General features: G+C 46.7%; 3 protein-coding genes and 1 pseudogene across 4 annotated transcripts; 2 read left to right on the forward strand and 2 right to left on the reverse strand.

Moving 5' to 3' along the window:
* Position 1: 1 nt before the first annotated feature.
* Positions 2-5,037, forward strand: N7520_004274 (annotated as a pseudogene). Its single transcript has 4 exons — positions 2-104; positions 250-1,402; positions 1,452-2,149; positions 2,207-5,037. Coding segments are annotated over exons 1-4 (4,785 nt in total).
* Positions 5,038-5,496: 459 nt separating this feature from the next.
* N7520_004275 (uncharacterized protein) lies at positions 5,497-6,750 on the reverse strand (the record flags this gene model as incomplete). Its single annotated transcript, XM_057138209.1, has 2 exons — positions 5,497-6,056; positions 6,108-6,750. 2 exons carry the CDS (start codon positions 6,748-6,750, stop codon positions 5,497-5,499), a joined length of 1,203 nt encoding a protein of 400 aa, XP_056996416.1.
* Positions 6,751-7,495: 745 nt separating this feature from the next.
* N7520_004276 (uncharacterized protein) lies at positions 7,496-8,258 on the reverse strand (the record flags this gene model as incomplete). The annotated part of the gene is given in 3 exon segments (XM_057138210.1): positions 7,496-7,570; positions 7,708-7,927; positions 7,946-8,258. The coding sequence occupies 3 exon segments, from the start codon at positions 8,218-8,220 to the stop codon at positions 7,496-7,498; spliced, it is 570 nt and encodes a 189-aa protein (XP_056996417.1). The 5' UTR covers positions 8,221-8,258.
* A 1,903-nt stretch (positions 8,259-10,161) lies between these two features.
* N7520_004277 (uncharacterized protein) lies at positions 10,162-11,136 on the forward strand (the record flags this gene model as incomplete). Its single annotated transcript, XM_057138211.1, has 1 exon — positions 10,162-11,136. The coding sequence occupies one exon, from the start codon at positions 10,162-10,164 to the stop codon at positions 11,134-11,136; it is 975 nt and encodes a 324-aa protein (XP_056996418.1).
* Positions 11,137-17,485: the final 6,349 nt, after the last annotated feature.

A 17,485-nucleotide genomic window follows, 5' to 3' on the forward strand; every position in this document is an offset into this window, starting at 1 on the left:
AGGTGTCAATTACGTGCCGCCCGACTTGGAGGTTGCCCAGATCCATGCTAGAGACATGAAGTTTGCTCATTACATCTTGAACACGGAGCAAGCATCGAGTGATGGTACAAAGGCCGCCGCCCAGGTGAGGGTGCAGCTGCAGGGAGTGACAAGCGAAGACGCAATTTTCGAAATTGTCAAAGGCAAGTAGTCCAACTCCTTCCCAAAGCCCTCTACAGGGTTACAAGAGGTTTAGCTAACTTAAAACAGACTCCTTCCTTGTGAATCTCAAAAAGATTCTCCAGATATCAGCCGACGATGATATCAATCTTGCAACCCCTCTCGTGGAACAAGGATTGGACTCTCTTGTAGCTGTTATGGTCCGTTCGTGGTTCTTGAAAGAGATTGACGTTGATATTCCGGTTTTGAAGATTCTCGATGGCAGCTCCATTTCTGATCTCCTCAGCCTGGCCATTTCCAAAATGCCTACAGCTGTCAATGACCAAGAGGAGGAAAATACTGTCGCCGAAGTTCCTAGTGCACCGCTACCCGCAGCAATTCCTGAGATCCCACTCCCCGCCGCCGGCGCCATTGTTGAGGTCGCCAGTGACTCCGAATCCACCTCCTCACCATTGCAGACACCTAGCGAAAGTGAGACATCATCCTTCGAGCTACTTGGTTCAGAGAACCTTCTTGACTCAACAGAGCTGGAAGCTGCTGATGAATTCGCCCTATCGCAACGAAAGTTGGCAATTCAGTCCTCTCGCCTTGCGAGAGAGCCCATGTCTTTTGGACAGGCCAGATTTTGGTTCCTCAATCATTTCTTCCAAGACAAGACTCCGTTCAATTTCTCGACTTCTGCGCGCATGGTAGGACCGCTCAGAGCTGCAGCCATCGAGCGCGCTCTGGAAACTGTTATTCAGCGACATGAAGGTCTGCGTACTAGATTCATCTGGTCAGACGGCGAAAGCGGCACCCCTGTTCAAGAGATAATTTCTCGTCCTCTGCTCAAGATGGAGACCAAGCGCATTAACTCCGATGCTGAGGCGGCCTATGAGCTGGAAAAGCTGCAGAATCACGAGTACGATCTGGAGGACTGGGGTTCTATCCGAGTAATCCTTCTCACCCTGTCAGAAAACGTGCATTACTTCCTCATTGGTTGCCACCACATTGCTATGGATGGGCAGAGCATGCACATTGTTTTCTCGGAGCTCGAGAGCGCGTACAATGGAAAGTCTCTTCCGCCCGTCGGAGATGCATCGCAATATCGAAGCTTTGCTGCCAGACAAAGAGAGGACTACGAATCTGGGAAGATGAAAGCTGACATCGATTTCTTCCGTGGCATTATTCAGAAGGACCAGGGTCCAATTGAGCCTTTCTCGCTCACCCACCTCCCAAAACGGAAGATTCTCGATACCTACCGGTTCGTTAGATATCTCAAAAAGGTTTGAAGTTTGCTAACATTCAGACAGACACCATCGCGCCTCGACCCGACTCGCAGCTGGACTAGCTAGCAAGGTTAAGCAGATTGCCCGGAAGCTGCACAGCACAAACTTCCACTTCTACCTTACCATTCTCCAGGCGCTCGTCTTCCGCATGCTTCCCGAAACCAACGACTTTTGTGTCGGGATTGCGGATTCAAACCGACTTGATAGAGACTCTATCAACACAGTAGGATGTCTCGTGAACCTGCTGCCGCTCAAGTTTAGCCGAGCCGAATCCTTCAAACTTGACACAGCCGTCAAGCTCACTCGCACAAAGGTTTATTCTGCTCTCCAGCACTCTCGAGTACCATTTGATGTTCTTGTGAATGAGTTGGGGATCGACCGTTCTGCAACACATACCCCGATCTTTCAGATTTTCATGGACTACAGACTGGGCGACCACGAGAAGTCCCGCCTTGCTGGTTGTGAGGCAGAGATTTCCTGGAACAATGCCGCCACAGGATATGATCTGCATCTTGAGGTTCTCGATACTGCTGCTGGAGAGTCTCTTGTTGTTTTGAAAGTCCAAGAAGCTCTTTACTCCAAGGAAGCGGCCGACTTACTTCTTGGCGCTTTTGTCAATCTCTTAGAACAAGCCACTCAGCAGCCCGCAGATCAGACAGACCTGTCGCTACCTGGGCTGTGGTCGAAGAAGAAAATCGAGAATGCAGTAGCTCTCGGAAAGGGTAAGTTTTACCTTCAAAAATTTTGGTCACCCTTATACATTTACTCACCCTCTATAGGCCCTGAACTGGAGCCAAAATGGCCAGCGACAATCGCACACCGCGTCGATGAGATGGTGAACTTGCACCCTGATGTCATAGCACTGAAGGACGGACAGGGAAATGTGCTCACTTATAGCGCTATGGCCGATCGTGTCAACACAATTGCTGCCACTCTCCTTAATCATGTATCCGATGGTGACAGTGTTGCTGTGTTCCAAGAGCCAAGCGCTGACTGGATCTGCTCTCTCATTGCCATCTTCCGTGTTGGAGCAGCATATGTTCCGCTCGATCTGAAGAATGGCCTGCAACGACTTGCTAAGGCTGTTGATGTTGGTCGTCCGCGAGTCATCCTCCACGACAAGTCAACAGAGGCTCTCCTGCCCGATCTCCGCCCGACAGCAGCGGATCTCATCAATGTTTCGCACATTCCCTCAGTTTCCGGCGCTCGAGTCCCCAACAAGGCCCGGGCAGAGTCTACCGCAGCAATTCTGTTTACCAGTGGATCAACTGGTGTTCCAAAGGGAGTTGTTCTGCCCCATTCTTGTTTCGCGCTGCATGCCGAGGGCCTCGAAAAATCCGCGACCGATGGCCCGATTGTTGTGCTCCAGCAAATTGCCCTCAGCTTTGACTTTTCCCTTCATCAGATCTTCATGGCACTTACCAATGGTGGAACACTTTGTGTACTTTCTTCCGAGCAGCGTGGCGATCCGTCTGAAATCACCAAGATCCTCAAGCAAGAAGGAGTCACCGATACCCTCGCAACCCCAACCGAATATGGTATGTGGTTTGATGCTGGATCTGATATCATCTCCAAGTGCTCATTCTGGAAGCGAGCTCTTGTCGGTGGTGAAGCCTTGCCCAAGTCAATTGTTCGACGATTCCGTGATTTGAACTGTGGACCCACGCTGTTCGATTTCTATGGACCTGTGGAAGCCACCATTGCACTCACTCATGGCGAGGTCGATGTCACACTCGCCGATACCGAACTTCCCATCCCAGTTGGACAAATCCTCCCCAACTACTCTGTCTTCATTTTTGACGAAGCGCTGCAACCTCTGCCAATCGGTGTCCCCGGAGAGATTGTCGTTGGCGGACCTGGAATCGCAGCAGGCTACCTCGGACAAGAAAAACTTACCAATGAAAAGTTCATCCCTGTCCCTAGCAACCTGCAGGACGAGCGCTCCAAGGCACGTGGATGGAACAAGCTTTATCGAACTGGCGACCGTGGTCGTCTCAACCACGACGGCACTCTTACCTACGAGGGCCGGATCAACGGTGACGATCAGATCAAACTCCGTGGAATTCGTATCGAGCTTGGCGAGATTGAGAATGAGATTCTGAAAGCCGCAGGTGGCAAGCTGTCACAGGCAGTGGTTGCCGTCCATGGTCAAGACGCCGACAAATTCCTAGTCGCTTATGTTGTTCTTTCGTCGCAAGGCGCGACATCCGGTGACGAACTTCTCGCAGACATCAAGGCAGCACTACCCCTTCCGAACTACATGCGCCCCTCGCTGTTCATCGCCATTGACAGCATCCCGATGAATATGCATGGAAAGATGGATCGCAAGGCTCTTCACAATATCCCTCTCCCGGATATCGCGGCTTCGGGTGCCTCTGAGCCCGAGTTTCTGAATGAAAAAGAAAAGCAGGTTGCTGAGCTATGGAAAGAGATGTTACCAGCATCTAGCACTACGCTCAGCACAGGCTCAGACTTCTTTCATGCTGGAGGAAACTCTCTCCTACTTGTCAAGCTCCAGCGTCGCCTCAAGGAGACCTTCGGTTTGTCACCTCGACTCACTGAGCTCATGAACTCTAGTAATTTGGGTGATATGGCTCGCTTTTTGGAGGGCAACGGCTCCGATGCAGTTGACTGGGAATCTGAAACGGTTGTACCTGGATCATGGATTGAACGCACCCGAAATTCGACAACGACTGCTCGAAATGACAACATGACAGTGGTTTTGACTGGTGCAACTGGATATATCGGCCGCCATCTCCTCCCATCTCTTCTTGAGAGTCCCCTTGTGTCCCGCATCATCTGCCTTGTCCGTGACAAGACAAAGCTGACCACTAAGTCCGAAAGGGTCGCGGTCATCTCCTGTGACTTCAACAAACAGAACCTTGGTCTGACTTCCGATGAGCTCAGCTACTTGTCCGAGAATGCGGATATCATGGTCCACTGTGCTGCTAATCGCTCTTTCTGGGATGACTACCAGGCACTGAGAGCTGTTAACTTCCAGTCTGTTCGTGACATCGCCAATCTATGCCTTGGACGCCGCGTGCCGCTGCATTTCTTTTCCTCGGGCGCTGTCGCCGACGAAGCCGACCAGCTAGCCCCCGCCAATCCCCAAGACGGCTACCTGAGCAGCAAATGGGTCGCCGAAAAGTTCCTGCACAATGTATCCCAACAATGTGGTCTGCCAGTGTATATCCACAAGCCAAGTGCAGCATCCGAAGGCACACAGTACACAGCCAGCCGCATCGTCCAGCAAGATTTTATCGAATGTGCACAACGCGTTGGTGCTCGGCCCGATGTCCAGGCTTCATCCGGACATATGGATCTCAGTCCGACAACCGACTTCATTACGAAGGCGTCAGAGGCTATTCTGAGCAGGCAAGACACCAACTCAACCCTGGAACTCAGGACCGTGCTGTACAACCCAGAACAAAGATTTGATATTCAGCTCTCCATTGCCCCTCTCAGCGCTGACCCTGCTTGGGCGTCCCTGCCGACAATGGATATGCTTTTGTGGATGGGAGAGGCGAAGAAGAATGGTTTCCCTTATGTTTTGACGGCCCAGAGAATTGTGATAGGCTCGAAGACGGGACAGGTGATTTCTAGGCGCTAGATTGTACTGTTTTCATGCGTTTATAGATCAATGCGAATTTGAATTGTTTGAGTTTAAAAACAAGACGTTACTGAGTAGAAGATAGAAACCTTGGAAGTCGATGAGAAAATCTAGAATAGGCTGCGGCAGCATCCGCGAAAATCCAAATCCGCTCCGCATCCGCTCCGCAGATTGCGGATATGGATACGATTCTGACATCCAACTATCCGCGCGGATTGGATGCGGATTTAGGCTTCAAAAAGTTGGATATCCGCGGATATCCAGCGGATTCGAAAACAGTACAAACATGCCAAGTCTCGTGATCTGATTTGGCATGCATATCTTATGCAGATTTCAAGGTAATATTCTGTACTACCAGTGTTATATTAATTAAACGTTTGCGATCCAGTAATCATCTCTAATAGTATATCGAATCAGTCCACTGCTCAACTGCTTCATTTAGCTCATTATATAGTTATACTATGGCTGCCCCATCTCGAATCCGTCTGGTAACCATGGCTTCTTCCGAATCCTTCCTGTCCGGGTCTGTGTACCATCGAATGTTGTTCCGTCCAGCAGGGCACTATCGTCTAGATCTAAAGTATCCACAGGCCGCTTCAAGGAGTAAGAGATCGCCAGTTCATCTACATCATTATCGGAATCCTCCTCTTGTAGCTCTTCTTGGTATCCTTCCTCTTCATTGTCACTAATCGGTTCCATAAACTCAAGTGATGGTGGAGATAGACGGCTCTGATCAAGCATAGCAGCTTCGCCAGATAAGAGATACTCCTTGATCATCTCGATCTCTGTCTGTTTCAGCTCAAATTTAGAGGAAAAGTGATGAAGCATCAAACCCTTGATTGTGTCTGGCCTTAGCTGCCCACGGCGATAATGGCAGATATCACGAGCATATTTGAACAACCGCTCTACCCCTGCTCCACTAGCAGGAATCGAGAGAATATCTCGTGCTATTCTGGCAAGCACTGGGAATTCCTGCTCATGTTCTTTCCAGTAAACACGTGGGTTTCCCTTACTAAGCCCTAATGTTTTTATTAGATACAGTAGACAGATTGAATAAATAAGAGGCTCACCTTTGGATAGATATCGCGTAACCTCATCTTGCCGGCCATCAAATTCATCAGTGGGGAGCGTGGTTTGTTGTGAGTCACAAAGCATTGCAAGCTCTTCATCCTCTATATCATCAATCTTCTCCGAGGTATCTGGTTGGTGAGCTTCCCTCTGAGCTTGTTTCTGATAAGTTACAAATTCATTTCGAAATGCGTCTTGATACTGCCTCATAAAATCAATATCACCACCTCTCCAATCCTTATTATCAAAGTATCGTAGCTTCTTTGGTGGATATAGAATTGTTGCTAGTGCACAGGTTGTACCATATACACTATCATCGGTTCCACTGTAATATTTAGAGAGCTTTTTCTGTGCCAGCTGAAGTTCCTGAAGCATGCTTTTCTTCCAGTGTACACGCTTACATCTTAACTTCTTCTCAGCCTCTTCAAGGTGGGAAAAGAGTCTGTTGTAGATGCTGAAGATATGGTGTACTGTGCAGTCCCTAGTCTTTGACAAGACATTGGTAAAGTCAAAGAAAGGCTTGGTAATCAACAGAAGATACTCAACCTGGCGCCACTCCTCATCGTTAAGCTTAAACTGAGTATATTGATTTGTAGTGCAATACTCATCAAAGCAAGATTGAAGCTTTCTCGCACGGGTAAGCATCAAGAAAGTTGAGTTCCAGCGTGTGCGCACATCTTGAATTGGAACAATTTTTGGCTCCTTTTTTTGTAGCCCTAGGAATGCCTCACGGCGCTGTGGGCTTGCATTAATAAATACTGCAAACCCGCGGACCTATAGTAGTGATGAGTTAAATTCATTGAAAGGGAATGGAATTGAAGAAACCTTTTTAAGTGTGTTTACGATTGAACGAGTAGAACACTTCGTCTGGAGATCTAAATTTGCTTAATTGACCACTCCGATTCGGCTTCATCATTCTCGGGTACGGCCTTTAGCTTTCCAAGGAGCTCTTGTAGGCAGAGCTGAATCACATGAGCAATACAGGGTACTCGAAAGATTGAGCTACCAGATTGAAGGAGGGACTAGACTATCTCCTGGATGCCAATCATCATGGTATTATTGTTTATAGCATTATCAGTCGTGATTAATAATACTCGGTCTGCAATCTTATAGTGTTATAGAATCTGAATAACAGTATTACTCAGATTACTACTAGTGTGTGATCCATAGAGATGCTCAAACCCAAATAGAACTTCGTGATAGTTCCAATCTTAATCAATGAAATAACCAGTGGTTGCCATAAATGCTTATTTAAACGGAGATGTCCAACAATCAAGCGCAATTAAGATTCAGCATCCATCTAGGAGTTTATTAAGTATCTCTCGCTGCTAGATTTCCACCGATGTATCAAGAAGTCGTCGTACCGTTCGGGCAAAGGGAATATTAAGCTTTAAGTCTGCAATCCGAGCATAATCAAGAAGACTTCTGAAACTAGCATGCTCGATGATCCGGAATGGAAGCCGGGCTATAGTTATAAATTCAAGAATCTTTTGTTGAAAGGTAGACTAATCGAATAAGACATCTACGTATACGGCTAAAGCCATATGAAGTGTAAGTAAGGCTTCCTAACATAAAGGGTCTGGCTCTAAGGGAAAGATAGACCATATTCTGTAGAAGTTCATTAATGCCCTGCTTCTTTGAGCCCGAAGGCTTCGCACATGTAATGCTTTTCATATATATCTTCATCGGAGACGTCCCTGCCCGACGATGACTTGGATGAATAAGAACAGCCTGGCAGCGCCTACACATTACCTTAGGCTCACCAGTCTTCTCTTGTGCAACTTGATCAAAGCAGTCCCAAACATCAGATGTCTTTTGCTTGCTCTACCATTGGATTGACGTCTGTAAGTCCTCCTTCTCACCGGATTCTGTCTTTAGCCACCACTCAACAAAACTCTTCCGGGAACTCTCCATATCAGGGTCGGTTAGGTTGTCGTTAAAGAGGATCCAATGCTTTTGGAGGTGCTTACTAACACGACGAAGTGATTCCGGTGCACGAATTGTATAATAGTGTCGTATAGGCGGAAGAGAGTAATCAGAAAATGAGGTTGTAGTACGACCTGCTTGGCTTAGGAAGTCAAGGAAGTCGTCCGATTGCAGGATATCTAGATTCATAAAAGACTTAGCATATTGAGATGCTGCGTATTGACTATCTAAGTGCTAGGATTAAGGCATGGTGGTAAGGTAAGGGAGGAAGTAAGGTATAGAGTATAAGTACGGAATAAGAAAAAAAGAATTCGAATACTTACTAAAGTGACCAGGCTAGAAAGATCAGGGGATGCTCAACTATCAGGTGTAGCTTGCGCGACCGTGACTTGGACGCGACTAGAATATGAAACATCGATATATCACATCCCCCACCTTAGTATAGAGAATAACCAATGAGGTAGTCTAGTAGGATATTCTATCTAGGTCCCTGATTGGATTAGAAGATTCAGGTTGATATTGAATTAGATATTTGTTGGATGTTTGTTGATATCCGCCGGATATCCAAGAAATATCCAATTAATATCCGCATGAGAGCGAATTTAAAATCACCCAAGTCCAACAACTCCAATAAACATGCTATGTTTTCACGATATCTTTATATTATAATCTACTGATTAAATTGCATTTCCTAATTCTTTAGGCTTTAAAGATTTTATATTCAGGAAGATATAATTAGATTATAGCAAATTAAGCAGATTCATCTTTTAATAGTCCTCTTCTATAGAATCCACACTAACTTTCATATACCAAAATATATATTTTCAACAGCAACCAAAATAACGAGAACCGTCACTTCAATAAATCAAAATTACCACTACCCACTATATCCCTTAGGAATTGAATTATCGCACATGGCTAAGAGAATAGAATCTCTTCTTGAATGCATTCATATTTCATATTATTTCAACTAGTAGATCACATATAAGATGGTAATTCTACCACAAACGACTATGACATACTGATACATCTGTAATGTGATGGAAAAAAGAGTGCTTGATCAGCTGTATAGGATCACATGAAGTGCCAAAACAAGTTAAATTAGCGAATTTTATGCTAGTGCGGATGATTGGTGGATTTTGCGGACATCCGTTGGATGCGGATGTCGAAGCGGTATCCAACATCCGCAGATTGCGGATGCGGATGTGACTTTGACATCCAACGGAGCGGATTTGCCGCAGCCTAATCCTGGTGATCTAGCTATACTTAATTACGCCACAATAGAGTCTGCTATTTAATTACCTAATTAGTAATACCTTATATACTATATACTCCTAGAAATACTTTATCTACTAGTCCTACTATCTCCTTTATAACTGCTAGTGCTAGAAAATATAGATAAGTGACGGCCCTGGAATTTTAAAATGGGGGCCCATTTGCCGGAGCCTACGGTAGTCATAGGCCAATTCTGGCCTCCGGGCGGTAAGCTGCCTTACCCCCCGGTTGGGCGAAGATCGGTTGGTCTTCAGTGCTCCTGGGAGGTGCGCCCTAAGTGGGTCCGTAATAATACTGAAGGCTATGGCGCCCAGGGGAGTTTCCATAGCGAATCAAAAAAGAAAGGTAAACACTAACGCCTAGGCATAACACATTCAGCCTACCAGAACTCTCCACGCATAAGCATCATTTGACCTGAGTCACGTCGGAAAATCCAAAACATTTATAGAAACCCAACTCGAAAAACCACAAGGGAAGTAGTAATAAAACCCTAGCCGCCTCACTTGGACAAGTGAGGCAGACGTCGTGGAAAGCGGGGTTTGAGCCTCTTATAATTCCCAAATATTATACATCAACCATAGGTTTCTCGTGTGGTGGTTTTCTTTTCTTTTCCTTTCTTCTTCGTTTTTTTTTGGACTTTTCGTCTCCATGTCGACTTGGCTCGTGTAAATCATCTTATACTCAGGCATCCTCTAACGCTGCACAATATTCTCTTTGAGATCTGAAATTCATTCTCCGACTCGATTGACTCTCGTAAGTTACAGGGCAGACATTTTCCTTCTGGATCATCTATAAATACCAATAGCGGACTGACTGTTCTTGATCAAAGACTGAGAAAGCCGCAGGGCTACCAAGATGCCCAACAGTGAAGAAGAATATGATACGCCCAGGAAACAGTCCAAGGTCGTCTCGATACTTGTGTCAATTGTGCGATTACTGCAACTTGGCTTCGGCGTTACAGTAATAGGCCTATACGGCAAAGACGTCCACAGCGATCTTCAAGATAAGCATATGTGGGAACCTAAATGGGGCTTCGCCTTAGTTCTCGGCACCCTGGCAGCGAGCACTGCTATGATACATATAATCTTCAGTTGTTGCGCTCGTCGGACGGGGTCATCCCCTTATCCAAATTGGAGAGTGCCCTCGATCATATGGGATTTTGGCTTATCTGCTTTGTGGTTGGCTCTATTCGGTATATTCGCCACAATGTACCTCTCGGCAAAAGTATCGGACCCGGGATCTGGCTTAGGGGATTCTTCAAAGATCCACCGGATGCGTGCTGCGGCCTGGATTGATCTGGTGAACGTTTTTCTGTGGGTTTACACTACATCGGCGGCTTTTTCGTCTTACAGGGACACTACTCTTACCCATGAACAATGGGTCTCCTCATATCCTTCTCAATCCGCTCCACCTGTCCACCCTAGATTGAGCCGCTCACGCAATATGGATTCGCATGCTACTTCTATCGCCTTGGCTGAACAGCTTTGGGCCGAAATCGAAGTGGCCGACATCCCAAGTCCAGCTCTTACCTCTGAACGTCATCACAGACACTCAGATCGCAGCTCTGGGCACTATTCAGAATACAGTCAACCAGAAACTGCTCGTTCGCCCCAGATGGCCACACACCCACTGGCCTTGACGATGCTCTGGCAAGTTTTTGAAACTGAAAGGGACAACCAAGATCCGACTTGTACTATCTGCCGGGAGGATGTGGCCTTGCGGGCTTTTGTCAAGCTACTGTCTTGTGGTCACTGGTTTCATCCGAGCTGCATTTCTCAGTGGTTAAACGACAACTCTACTTGTCCTATTTGTCGTGAGCATGTTCAGTAATGCCGTGGAAATTTGTTAGGGTCAGATGATGTGCCCTAGGTTATTTTAGCGCTTGTATATCAGATAACAATCCCCTTTTTATACATGATATTTAAAACATTAAAGGTAGAAATTAGCCCGCATTCGGCGTACTTATACCTAAATCTTCTTTATTTTAAACAATTTCTTAGCCACCTGTACAATTAGTGAACAGTGATGCAAACCCCGAGCAAAAAGGCATTGTGGGAAGTTATGAACATGATGACTAGATGATTCTCGCGTCGAACAAATTTTCTTTTTCTTTTCGTTCGACTTCCTAGCATGGCGTTCTCCGCTCACAAGCTGTGGTGACTTTATTCTCAGCAGAGGAAAATTTGCATAGCATTGCGTATTCTTTCTAGTTTTACAGACCCTACAACCTTTCAGGTTGTTTCATGATGTTTTTGTCCTTTATCATCATTCCATGGACATTTCAACTTCACTGCGTGACTTTGACTTTTTCGCCTTGATTTATACATACTCATCCTATGCTAGCGAGACATTACCAATCCGCTTAATTATAGCATACACATGGCCCTTGGAGGGCAGATCGACATCCTCAACTTTAAGCACGTCTGGATCAGTGCGTAGGAGCGTTTTTGCTAGAACCCAGAACTCTAGCGCATGTTTATGAATCCCATCAGCCTAGAATCTAAATGATATTTTTCTTAAAAAGCGGATTATAAAAACTCCCATGAAGTTCTACCCCGATCCATGTAATAAAGTTACTTGTCATCAAAGTTGCAGGTCTGTCAGTAATATAGATGATGTAAGCTAGATTAACGTGATTCACGGTCTCCCGGGCGACACTGCCGGTCGGGCGGCCCCATCAAAATCCCTCTTCATAATAAAACATGTTTATTAACTACAACAAAAATGCCTCCCCAACGCTCCGATCGAAAAAAAAAGTTGATAGAGCAGGAGGGCCGTCTTTTATTAGCTATAAAAGCTATAAAAGATGGTAAATATCCCTCTGCTGCAGCTGCTGCACGATCATTTGATTTACCTGTCTCAACTTTGAAGTATCGGCTTAATGGGCGTGAATCTTTGGCTGAGAAGAGACCAACTGGCCATATTTTTACTGAAATTGAAGAGCAATCAATGGAAGACTGGCTACTTGATATGGATGCTAGAGGCGCTGCTCTCACGATACCTATGTTACGTGATATGGCCAATCTCCTACGAAGTGCCCAGAAAAATACCCCCTCGACTATTGGCATCAATTGGCCTACTCAATTTATCAAACGACGCCCAAATCTCTCTACTCGACTTTCACGCAAATATGATTATCAGAGAGCTCTTTCAGAAGATCCGAGAATCATTAAACCATGGTTTGATTTGGTTCAAAAGACTATTGAAAAGTGGGGTATTGTTTCAGATGATATCTTCAACTTTGATGAGAGTGGTTTTGCTATGGGTATTGGCGCAACGCAAAAAATTATCACTTCCGCGGAATATCATGGAAAAAGAGTTCTTTTACAAGCTGGAAATCGAGAGTGGGTAACCACAATTGAGTGTATTCGAGCTTTTGGAAGTGTTATACCTCCGCTCTTCATTTTCAAGGGAAAAAAGTTTCCAGAGCATCTACGTCCCTATCTCCTTTTAAACCAAAAAGGAACTCATCTGACTATGAGTGAAAATGGCTGGACTACTAATACAATTGGTTTATGGTGGTTAAAACATCATTTTATCCCAAATATTGGGACAAGGGTAGGAAAATATTGCCTATTAGTCCTCGATGGTCATGGGAGTCATTTGACCCCCGAATTTGACCAAGTTTGTGAAGAAAACCAGATTATTGCAATCTGTATGCCTCCGCATGCTTCTCATCTTTTACAACCTTTGGATGTGGGTTGTTTTTCAGTTTTGAAGAAGCTTTATGGAGGAGCTGTTTCAACTTTGATGCGGAATGGAGTAAACTCTATTGATAAGGAAGATTTCCTTGAACTTATCGCAGATGCGAGAATAGGTGCTTTTAAGACTTCTACTATACAGAATAGCTTTTCAGCTACTGGATTAGCACTATTTGATGCTAATAAGGTCTTGGAAAAGCTAAATGTGCACCTGGATTCCCTTCCTCCGATAGAGATCCTCTCTCAGCGACCACCTTCTTCTGGCAGTGATAGTGATCCAAATACTCTCTGGACTCTCTCAAAATTCACAAAATCGCAATCTCGGATCAAAAAAGGTCTAGAATCTTCTTCTTCAATCCTCTCTTCACCATTAAAAAGAGAGCTTCAGAAGACCTATGATATGACTATCAAAGTGGTCCACCACCATATTTTTCTCCAGAATCGCTGTGCCCAATTAGAGGCTACCAACAAGAAACAGACAAAAAAAAGAGAGACCATACATAAATTTACTACCCGGAAAGGTATCTTTGGGGGTCTAGAGAGTGGTAAAGATGATGTGGTTTATGAGGATGAAGTTATAAGTAAAGATATATATTTACCAGAGGTATCTACAGGAGCGGTTGTTGAGCCTACTTTACCTTCTATGCCTTCGGTTCGGCGGCATGTGACATGTTCTGGCTGTGGGATAAAAGGTCATACATATCCTGGATGCCCTTCACGTGTTCAATAGCAAAATTTTGAGTTATTTGATAGTTTTAGTGGTAGTTCAAAATTAATGATTTTTCGAAGTTCGGTGGGGTCGCTCGCTCAACCGGGTCGCCCGCGCAACCGGACTTCACGTTATGTCATTTCTCTAAATTGGGAGGCCCTACACCAAGAATCCAGTTGGCTGGACCTTCCCGGTACATACTGTGTATATATATTGTAGCCGCACCTCCCCTCACCAATCAACAAAATGCTCTTTTTGAACTACAGATGCTATGATACCAAAGTCACACGCGTGACTTGTATATCTCTAGTGGCCCCACAAACATATAACCGATGAAGCCCAGACCGGTTGGTTTAGAGTACGACAGCGATACATCATGAAAGAAATGGGGGCCATGTCAATTCGAAGTCACCACGTATGATACAAATATGAGACTAACGCTCAGCAACTCCACGGCCACAAATGTAGGTTCCATATGAAATTGAAGACAGCGACGAGCCTTATATTCGACAAAATGACACTATGCACGTACTGTGTATATACACGTTAAAGCTGCCCTGCCCTTCACCCTGACGAGGCTGCCGTAGTACGACCATCCAACAGCATGGTATTTTGCACTTGTGTTACCGATAGCAGTCATCAGTCTACAAGGAGGATCCTCCATCGAGGTCTAATCAGGGAACTACGTAGGCGTAAGCAGCGTGCACAATGAGAATGAGCCCTGCATCATCGGCCTAGAGTTTGCCAGCATGACGAGCACTTTGGCCAGGTTCTGACTCTTTAGAACCTAATCAAAGCACTCGGAAACTACGAAAGAACCTGAGTTACTCGCTCTTCATCAGTCAGCAGCTCACGCGGAACATAAGATGTGCCTAACAAGGCAAGTCAAGGCCTTGTGGTGATCGTGCGTTGCGAGACATCAGCGACGTAGCGACGCACAGCTATGTGTCTGATGAGACATGACTGCGCGATGGCTGAGATGTTTAGGTGGCCAGCAAGCGTGGTGTCATGACACATCACCAGCGATTGACAATGGAATGTTTTACGTCAAGCCAGCAGAGCTTGCTGTGTTGGGAGAGGAGCAAGCACACGCGCTACAAAAGGTCCGAAGCGAGCAGAGATAATTCCACGCAGCCATGCAGAAATGTACGCGATGGCGTAGACGTCACAGCGACTCGACAGGACGATGCAACAGGAGAGAATATCGCACCTCACCATCCTGGCGTGACTCTCACTCTTGTACTCGAGTGACAGGCAACTGAGCTATATCTCCAGCACCAATAAGCAAGACTCTCCAAAACTCCTCCGTTGGTCTGCCACGGCAGTTCGACGGCGAGTCTTACACAATGATGGCTTCCTCTTCGTGGATCTCCACACCCACCAGAGTGAATTTCTGGGTGAAACTGATATCACCGAGTACAAAATTCTCTGAATTTCTCGATCCGCCAAGAAGCTGGGCATGAATTCTTGGAAGCTCAAATCGACTTCTCTTCAGCAGCATCGAGGCCGGGGCCATATGTCACGTGATCAAATGGCAGGGGTGTTTGGAAACCATGGTGCTCATCGGTCCAGCAACCGACGGGCATCGCGAGAGACCAATTTGTTCGGCTCGAACGTAGTGTCATAGATACTACGAGAGACGGCGTAAATTGATGGCACCTTGCATGAGATCTTCCAGACCTCAGGACGACTGATATGGCCGAGCAGTGATGCCTGCAATGAAAAGGTCAATGGTACCTTGTCGGCTGAAGTTGATCCACCGGTAGTAGCACTCGGTAATTAAGCTTGCAACGATAGTCAGGCCAGAGTTGCCGGTCTTGCAAACCACACTGTATGGCTACCAGATGCGGCTTCATGTCACCCACATTTGCACACATCGCTCCGCTGACAGAACATCAAGTACCAGCGGGCGCGACTTCATACTTGCTGCTTGGCAGATGAGTCTCCAGTCCCCATAGAATCCATTGACGTTCTCATGGAAGAGGTGATTCCCTTTGTTGCACCTCTACTCAATTTTCGAGTATCGTCTTCTCTGGACTGCGAACATGCATTCAAGCATGAGAACGGCATTCGCTAGAGTAGCTGCCCATGTCATCGCATCGGACGAGGAGATGACGGGCAGGGATCCACATTGACTCAACTCTGGCAGACGGTCTGTGGAGGTCGGTAGAGGGTAACCGCGCAACAGATGGACAGGTTGGCAAGAACAATAAGATTCGCCGGCTGAGCTGTTTGTCGAGTAAGAATGTCGAACGGTGTCAGCGCTCGCACGTCATGGATGGAAATACAGCGTCGCATTCCAAAGCGCGACGTTGGCATTGGCTTTTCAGTCCATCAGTGTCTGACGAGAGGAAGCTGCTTTAGATACAACGCGACGGCAAAAGCGGTGAGGTGGTCCCAGACGCGGGGCCGCATTGTTTACGCGACATCCCGCGGAGCTGGTCCGCACATGACACTGGCCTTTGCGATAAGTCAGTCGATATTAGATTGAGCTGATCTCCTCTCAGCTCTTATACTCAACTTTGCTTAATTCTCGGCTCGTTCTGGTGGCTTTCAGCTGACAATACAGCCCATGTACTGGTAGCTCTGCCGGTCTCGAGTTCGAGTCAATCAATGCTCGCTCTAGTCGACTCTTAAAGATTGCCTCTGACCTCTCTCTCTCGTGGTTGGTACCACAGCTGTAGCCGACTGAAATGACTATGGAGTATACCTCGGAGTATACCTCGAGCAGATGTGTCTGATTGACTCTCAGCTCCTGGCCGACTTCTACAAACCACTCCCGTCAGCCCAATCCCACAAGCCAACGCCCACATATCAACGCCCACATATCAATGCCCACATATCAATGCCCACAGATCAATGCCAACGAGCCAACGCCCACATATCAATGCCCACATATCGATGACCACGTATCAATGCCAACGAGCCAACTCCCGCAAGCCGACTCCCACAATCCAACTCTCACAAGCCAAATCCCTCAAGCCAACGCCTACAAGCCAACGCCCACAAGCCAACGCCCACAAGCCAACGCCCACATATCAACGCCCACATATCAATGCCCACATATCAATGCCCACAGATCAATGCCAACGAGCCAACGCCCACATATCAATGCCCACAAGCCAACGCCCACATATCAATGCCCACATATCGATGACCACGTATCAATGCCAACGAGCCAACTCCCGCAAGCCGACTCCCACAATCCAACTCTCACAAGCCAAATCCCTCAAGCCAACGCCTACAAGCCAACGCCCACAAGCCAACGCCCACAAGCCAAAGCCCTCAAGCCCACTTCCGCAAGCCGACTTGCGCGTATCAATGCCCTCAAGACCGACACCCACAAGACCGACCGAGTCCAGCCATTGCACTGACCTCAGCCAGACAACTGTGGCGGTCAATCCTTCGTGAGCATGTTGCTCAGCATGCCCTTTGGTCTGAGAAACCGGCAATGCGTACTGGAAACCGGCAACGCGTACTGGAAACCGGCAACGCGTTACATTTCGGAACAAGGCTGTCCAACGCCTGCGGCGGTGATGGCGTGCTTTGGGACTCGCACGCAGGCACATTCTGCCGGGCACAACTTAGCATATCCATTAGAACAGGAAATTTTGACCCACCTTTTCCAACGATTGATCAGCGTCTTGTCGGGCGATCGAAAATTGGATGACGGTGCAGAATTCAAATCAATAAACTCATTTTGACACTGCCCAATCACCAGGGGACTATTCGGAGAGTCTGGCAAAAGAGCCAATGCTCAACATTTGAG

This window comes from Penicillium odoratum, assembly GCF_028828045.1.
Source record: "Penicillium odoratum strain IBT 22623 chromosome Unknown utg000004l_segment0_segment0, whole genome shotgun sequence".
Lineage (NCBI taxonomy): Eukaryota > Fungi > Ascomycota > Eurotiomycetes > Eurotiales > Aspergillaceae > Penicillium > Penicillium odoratum.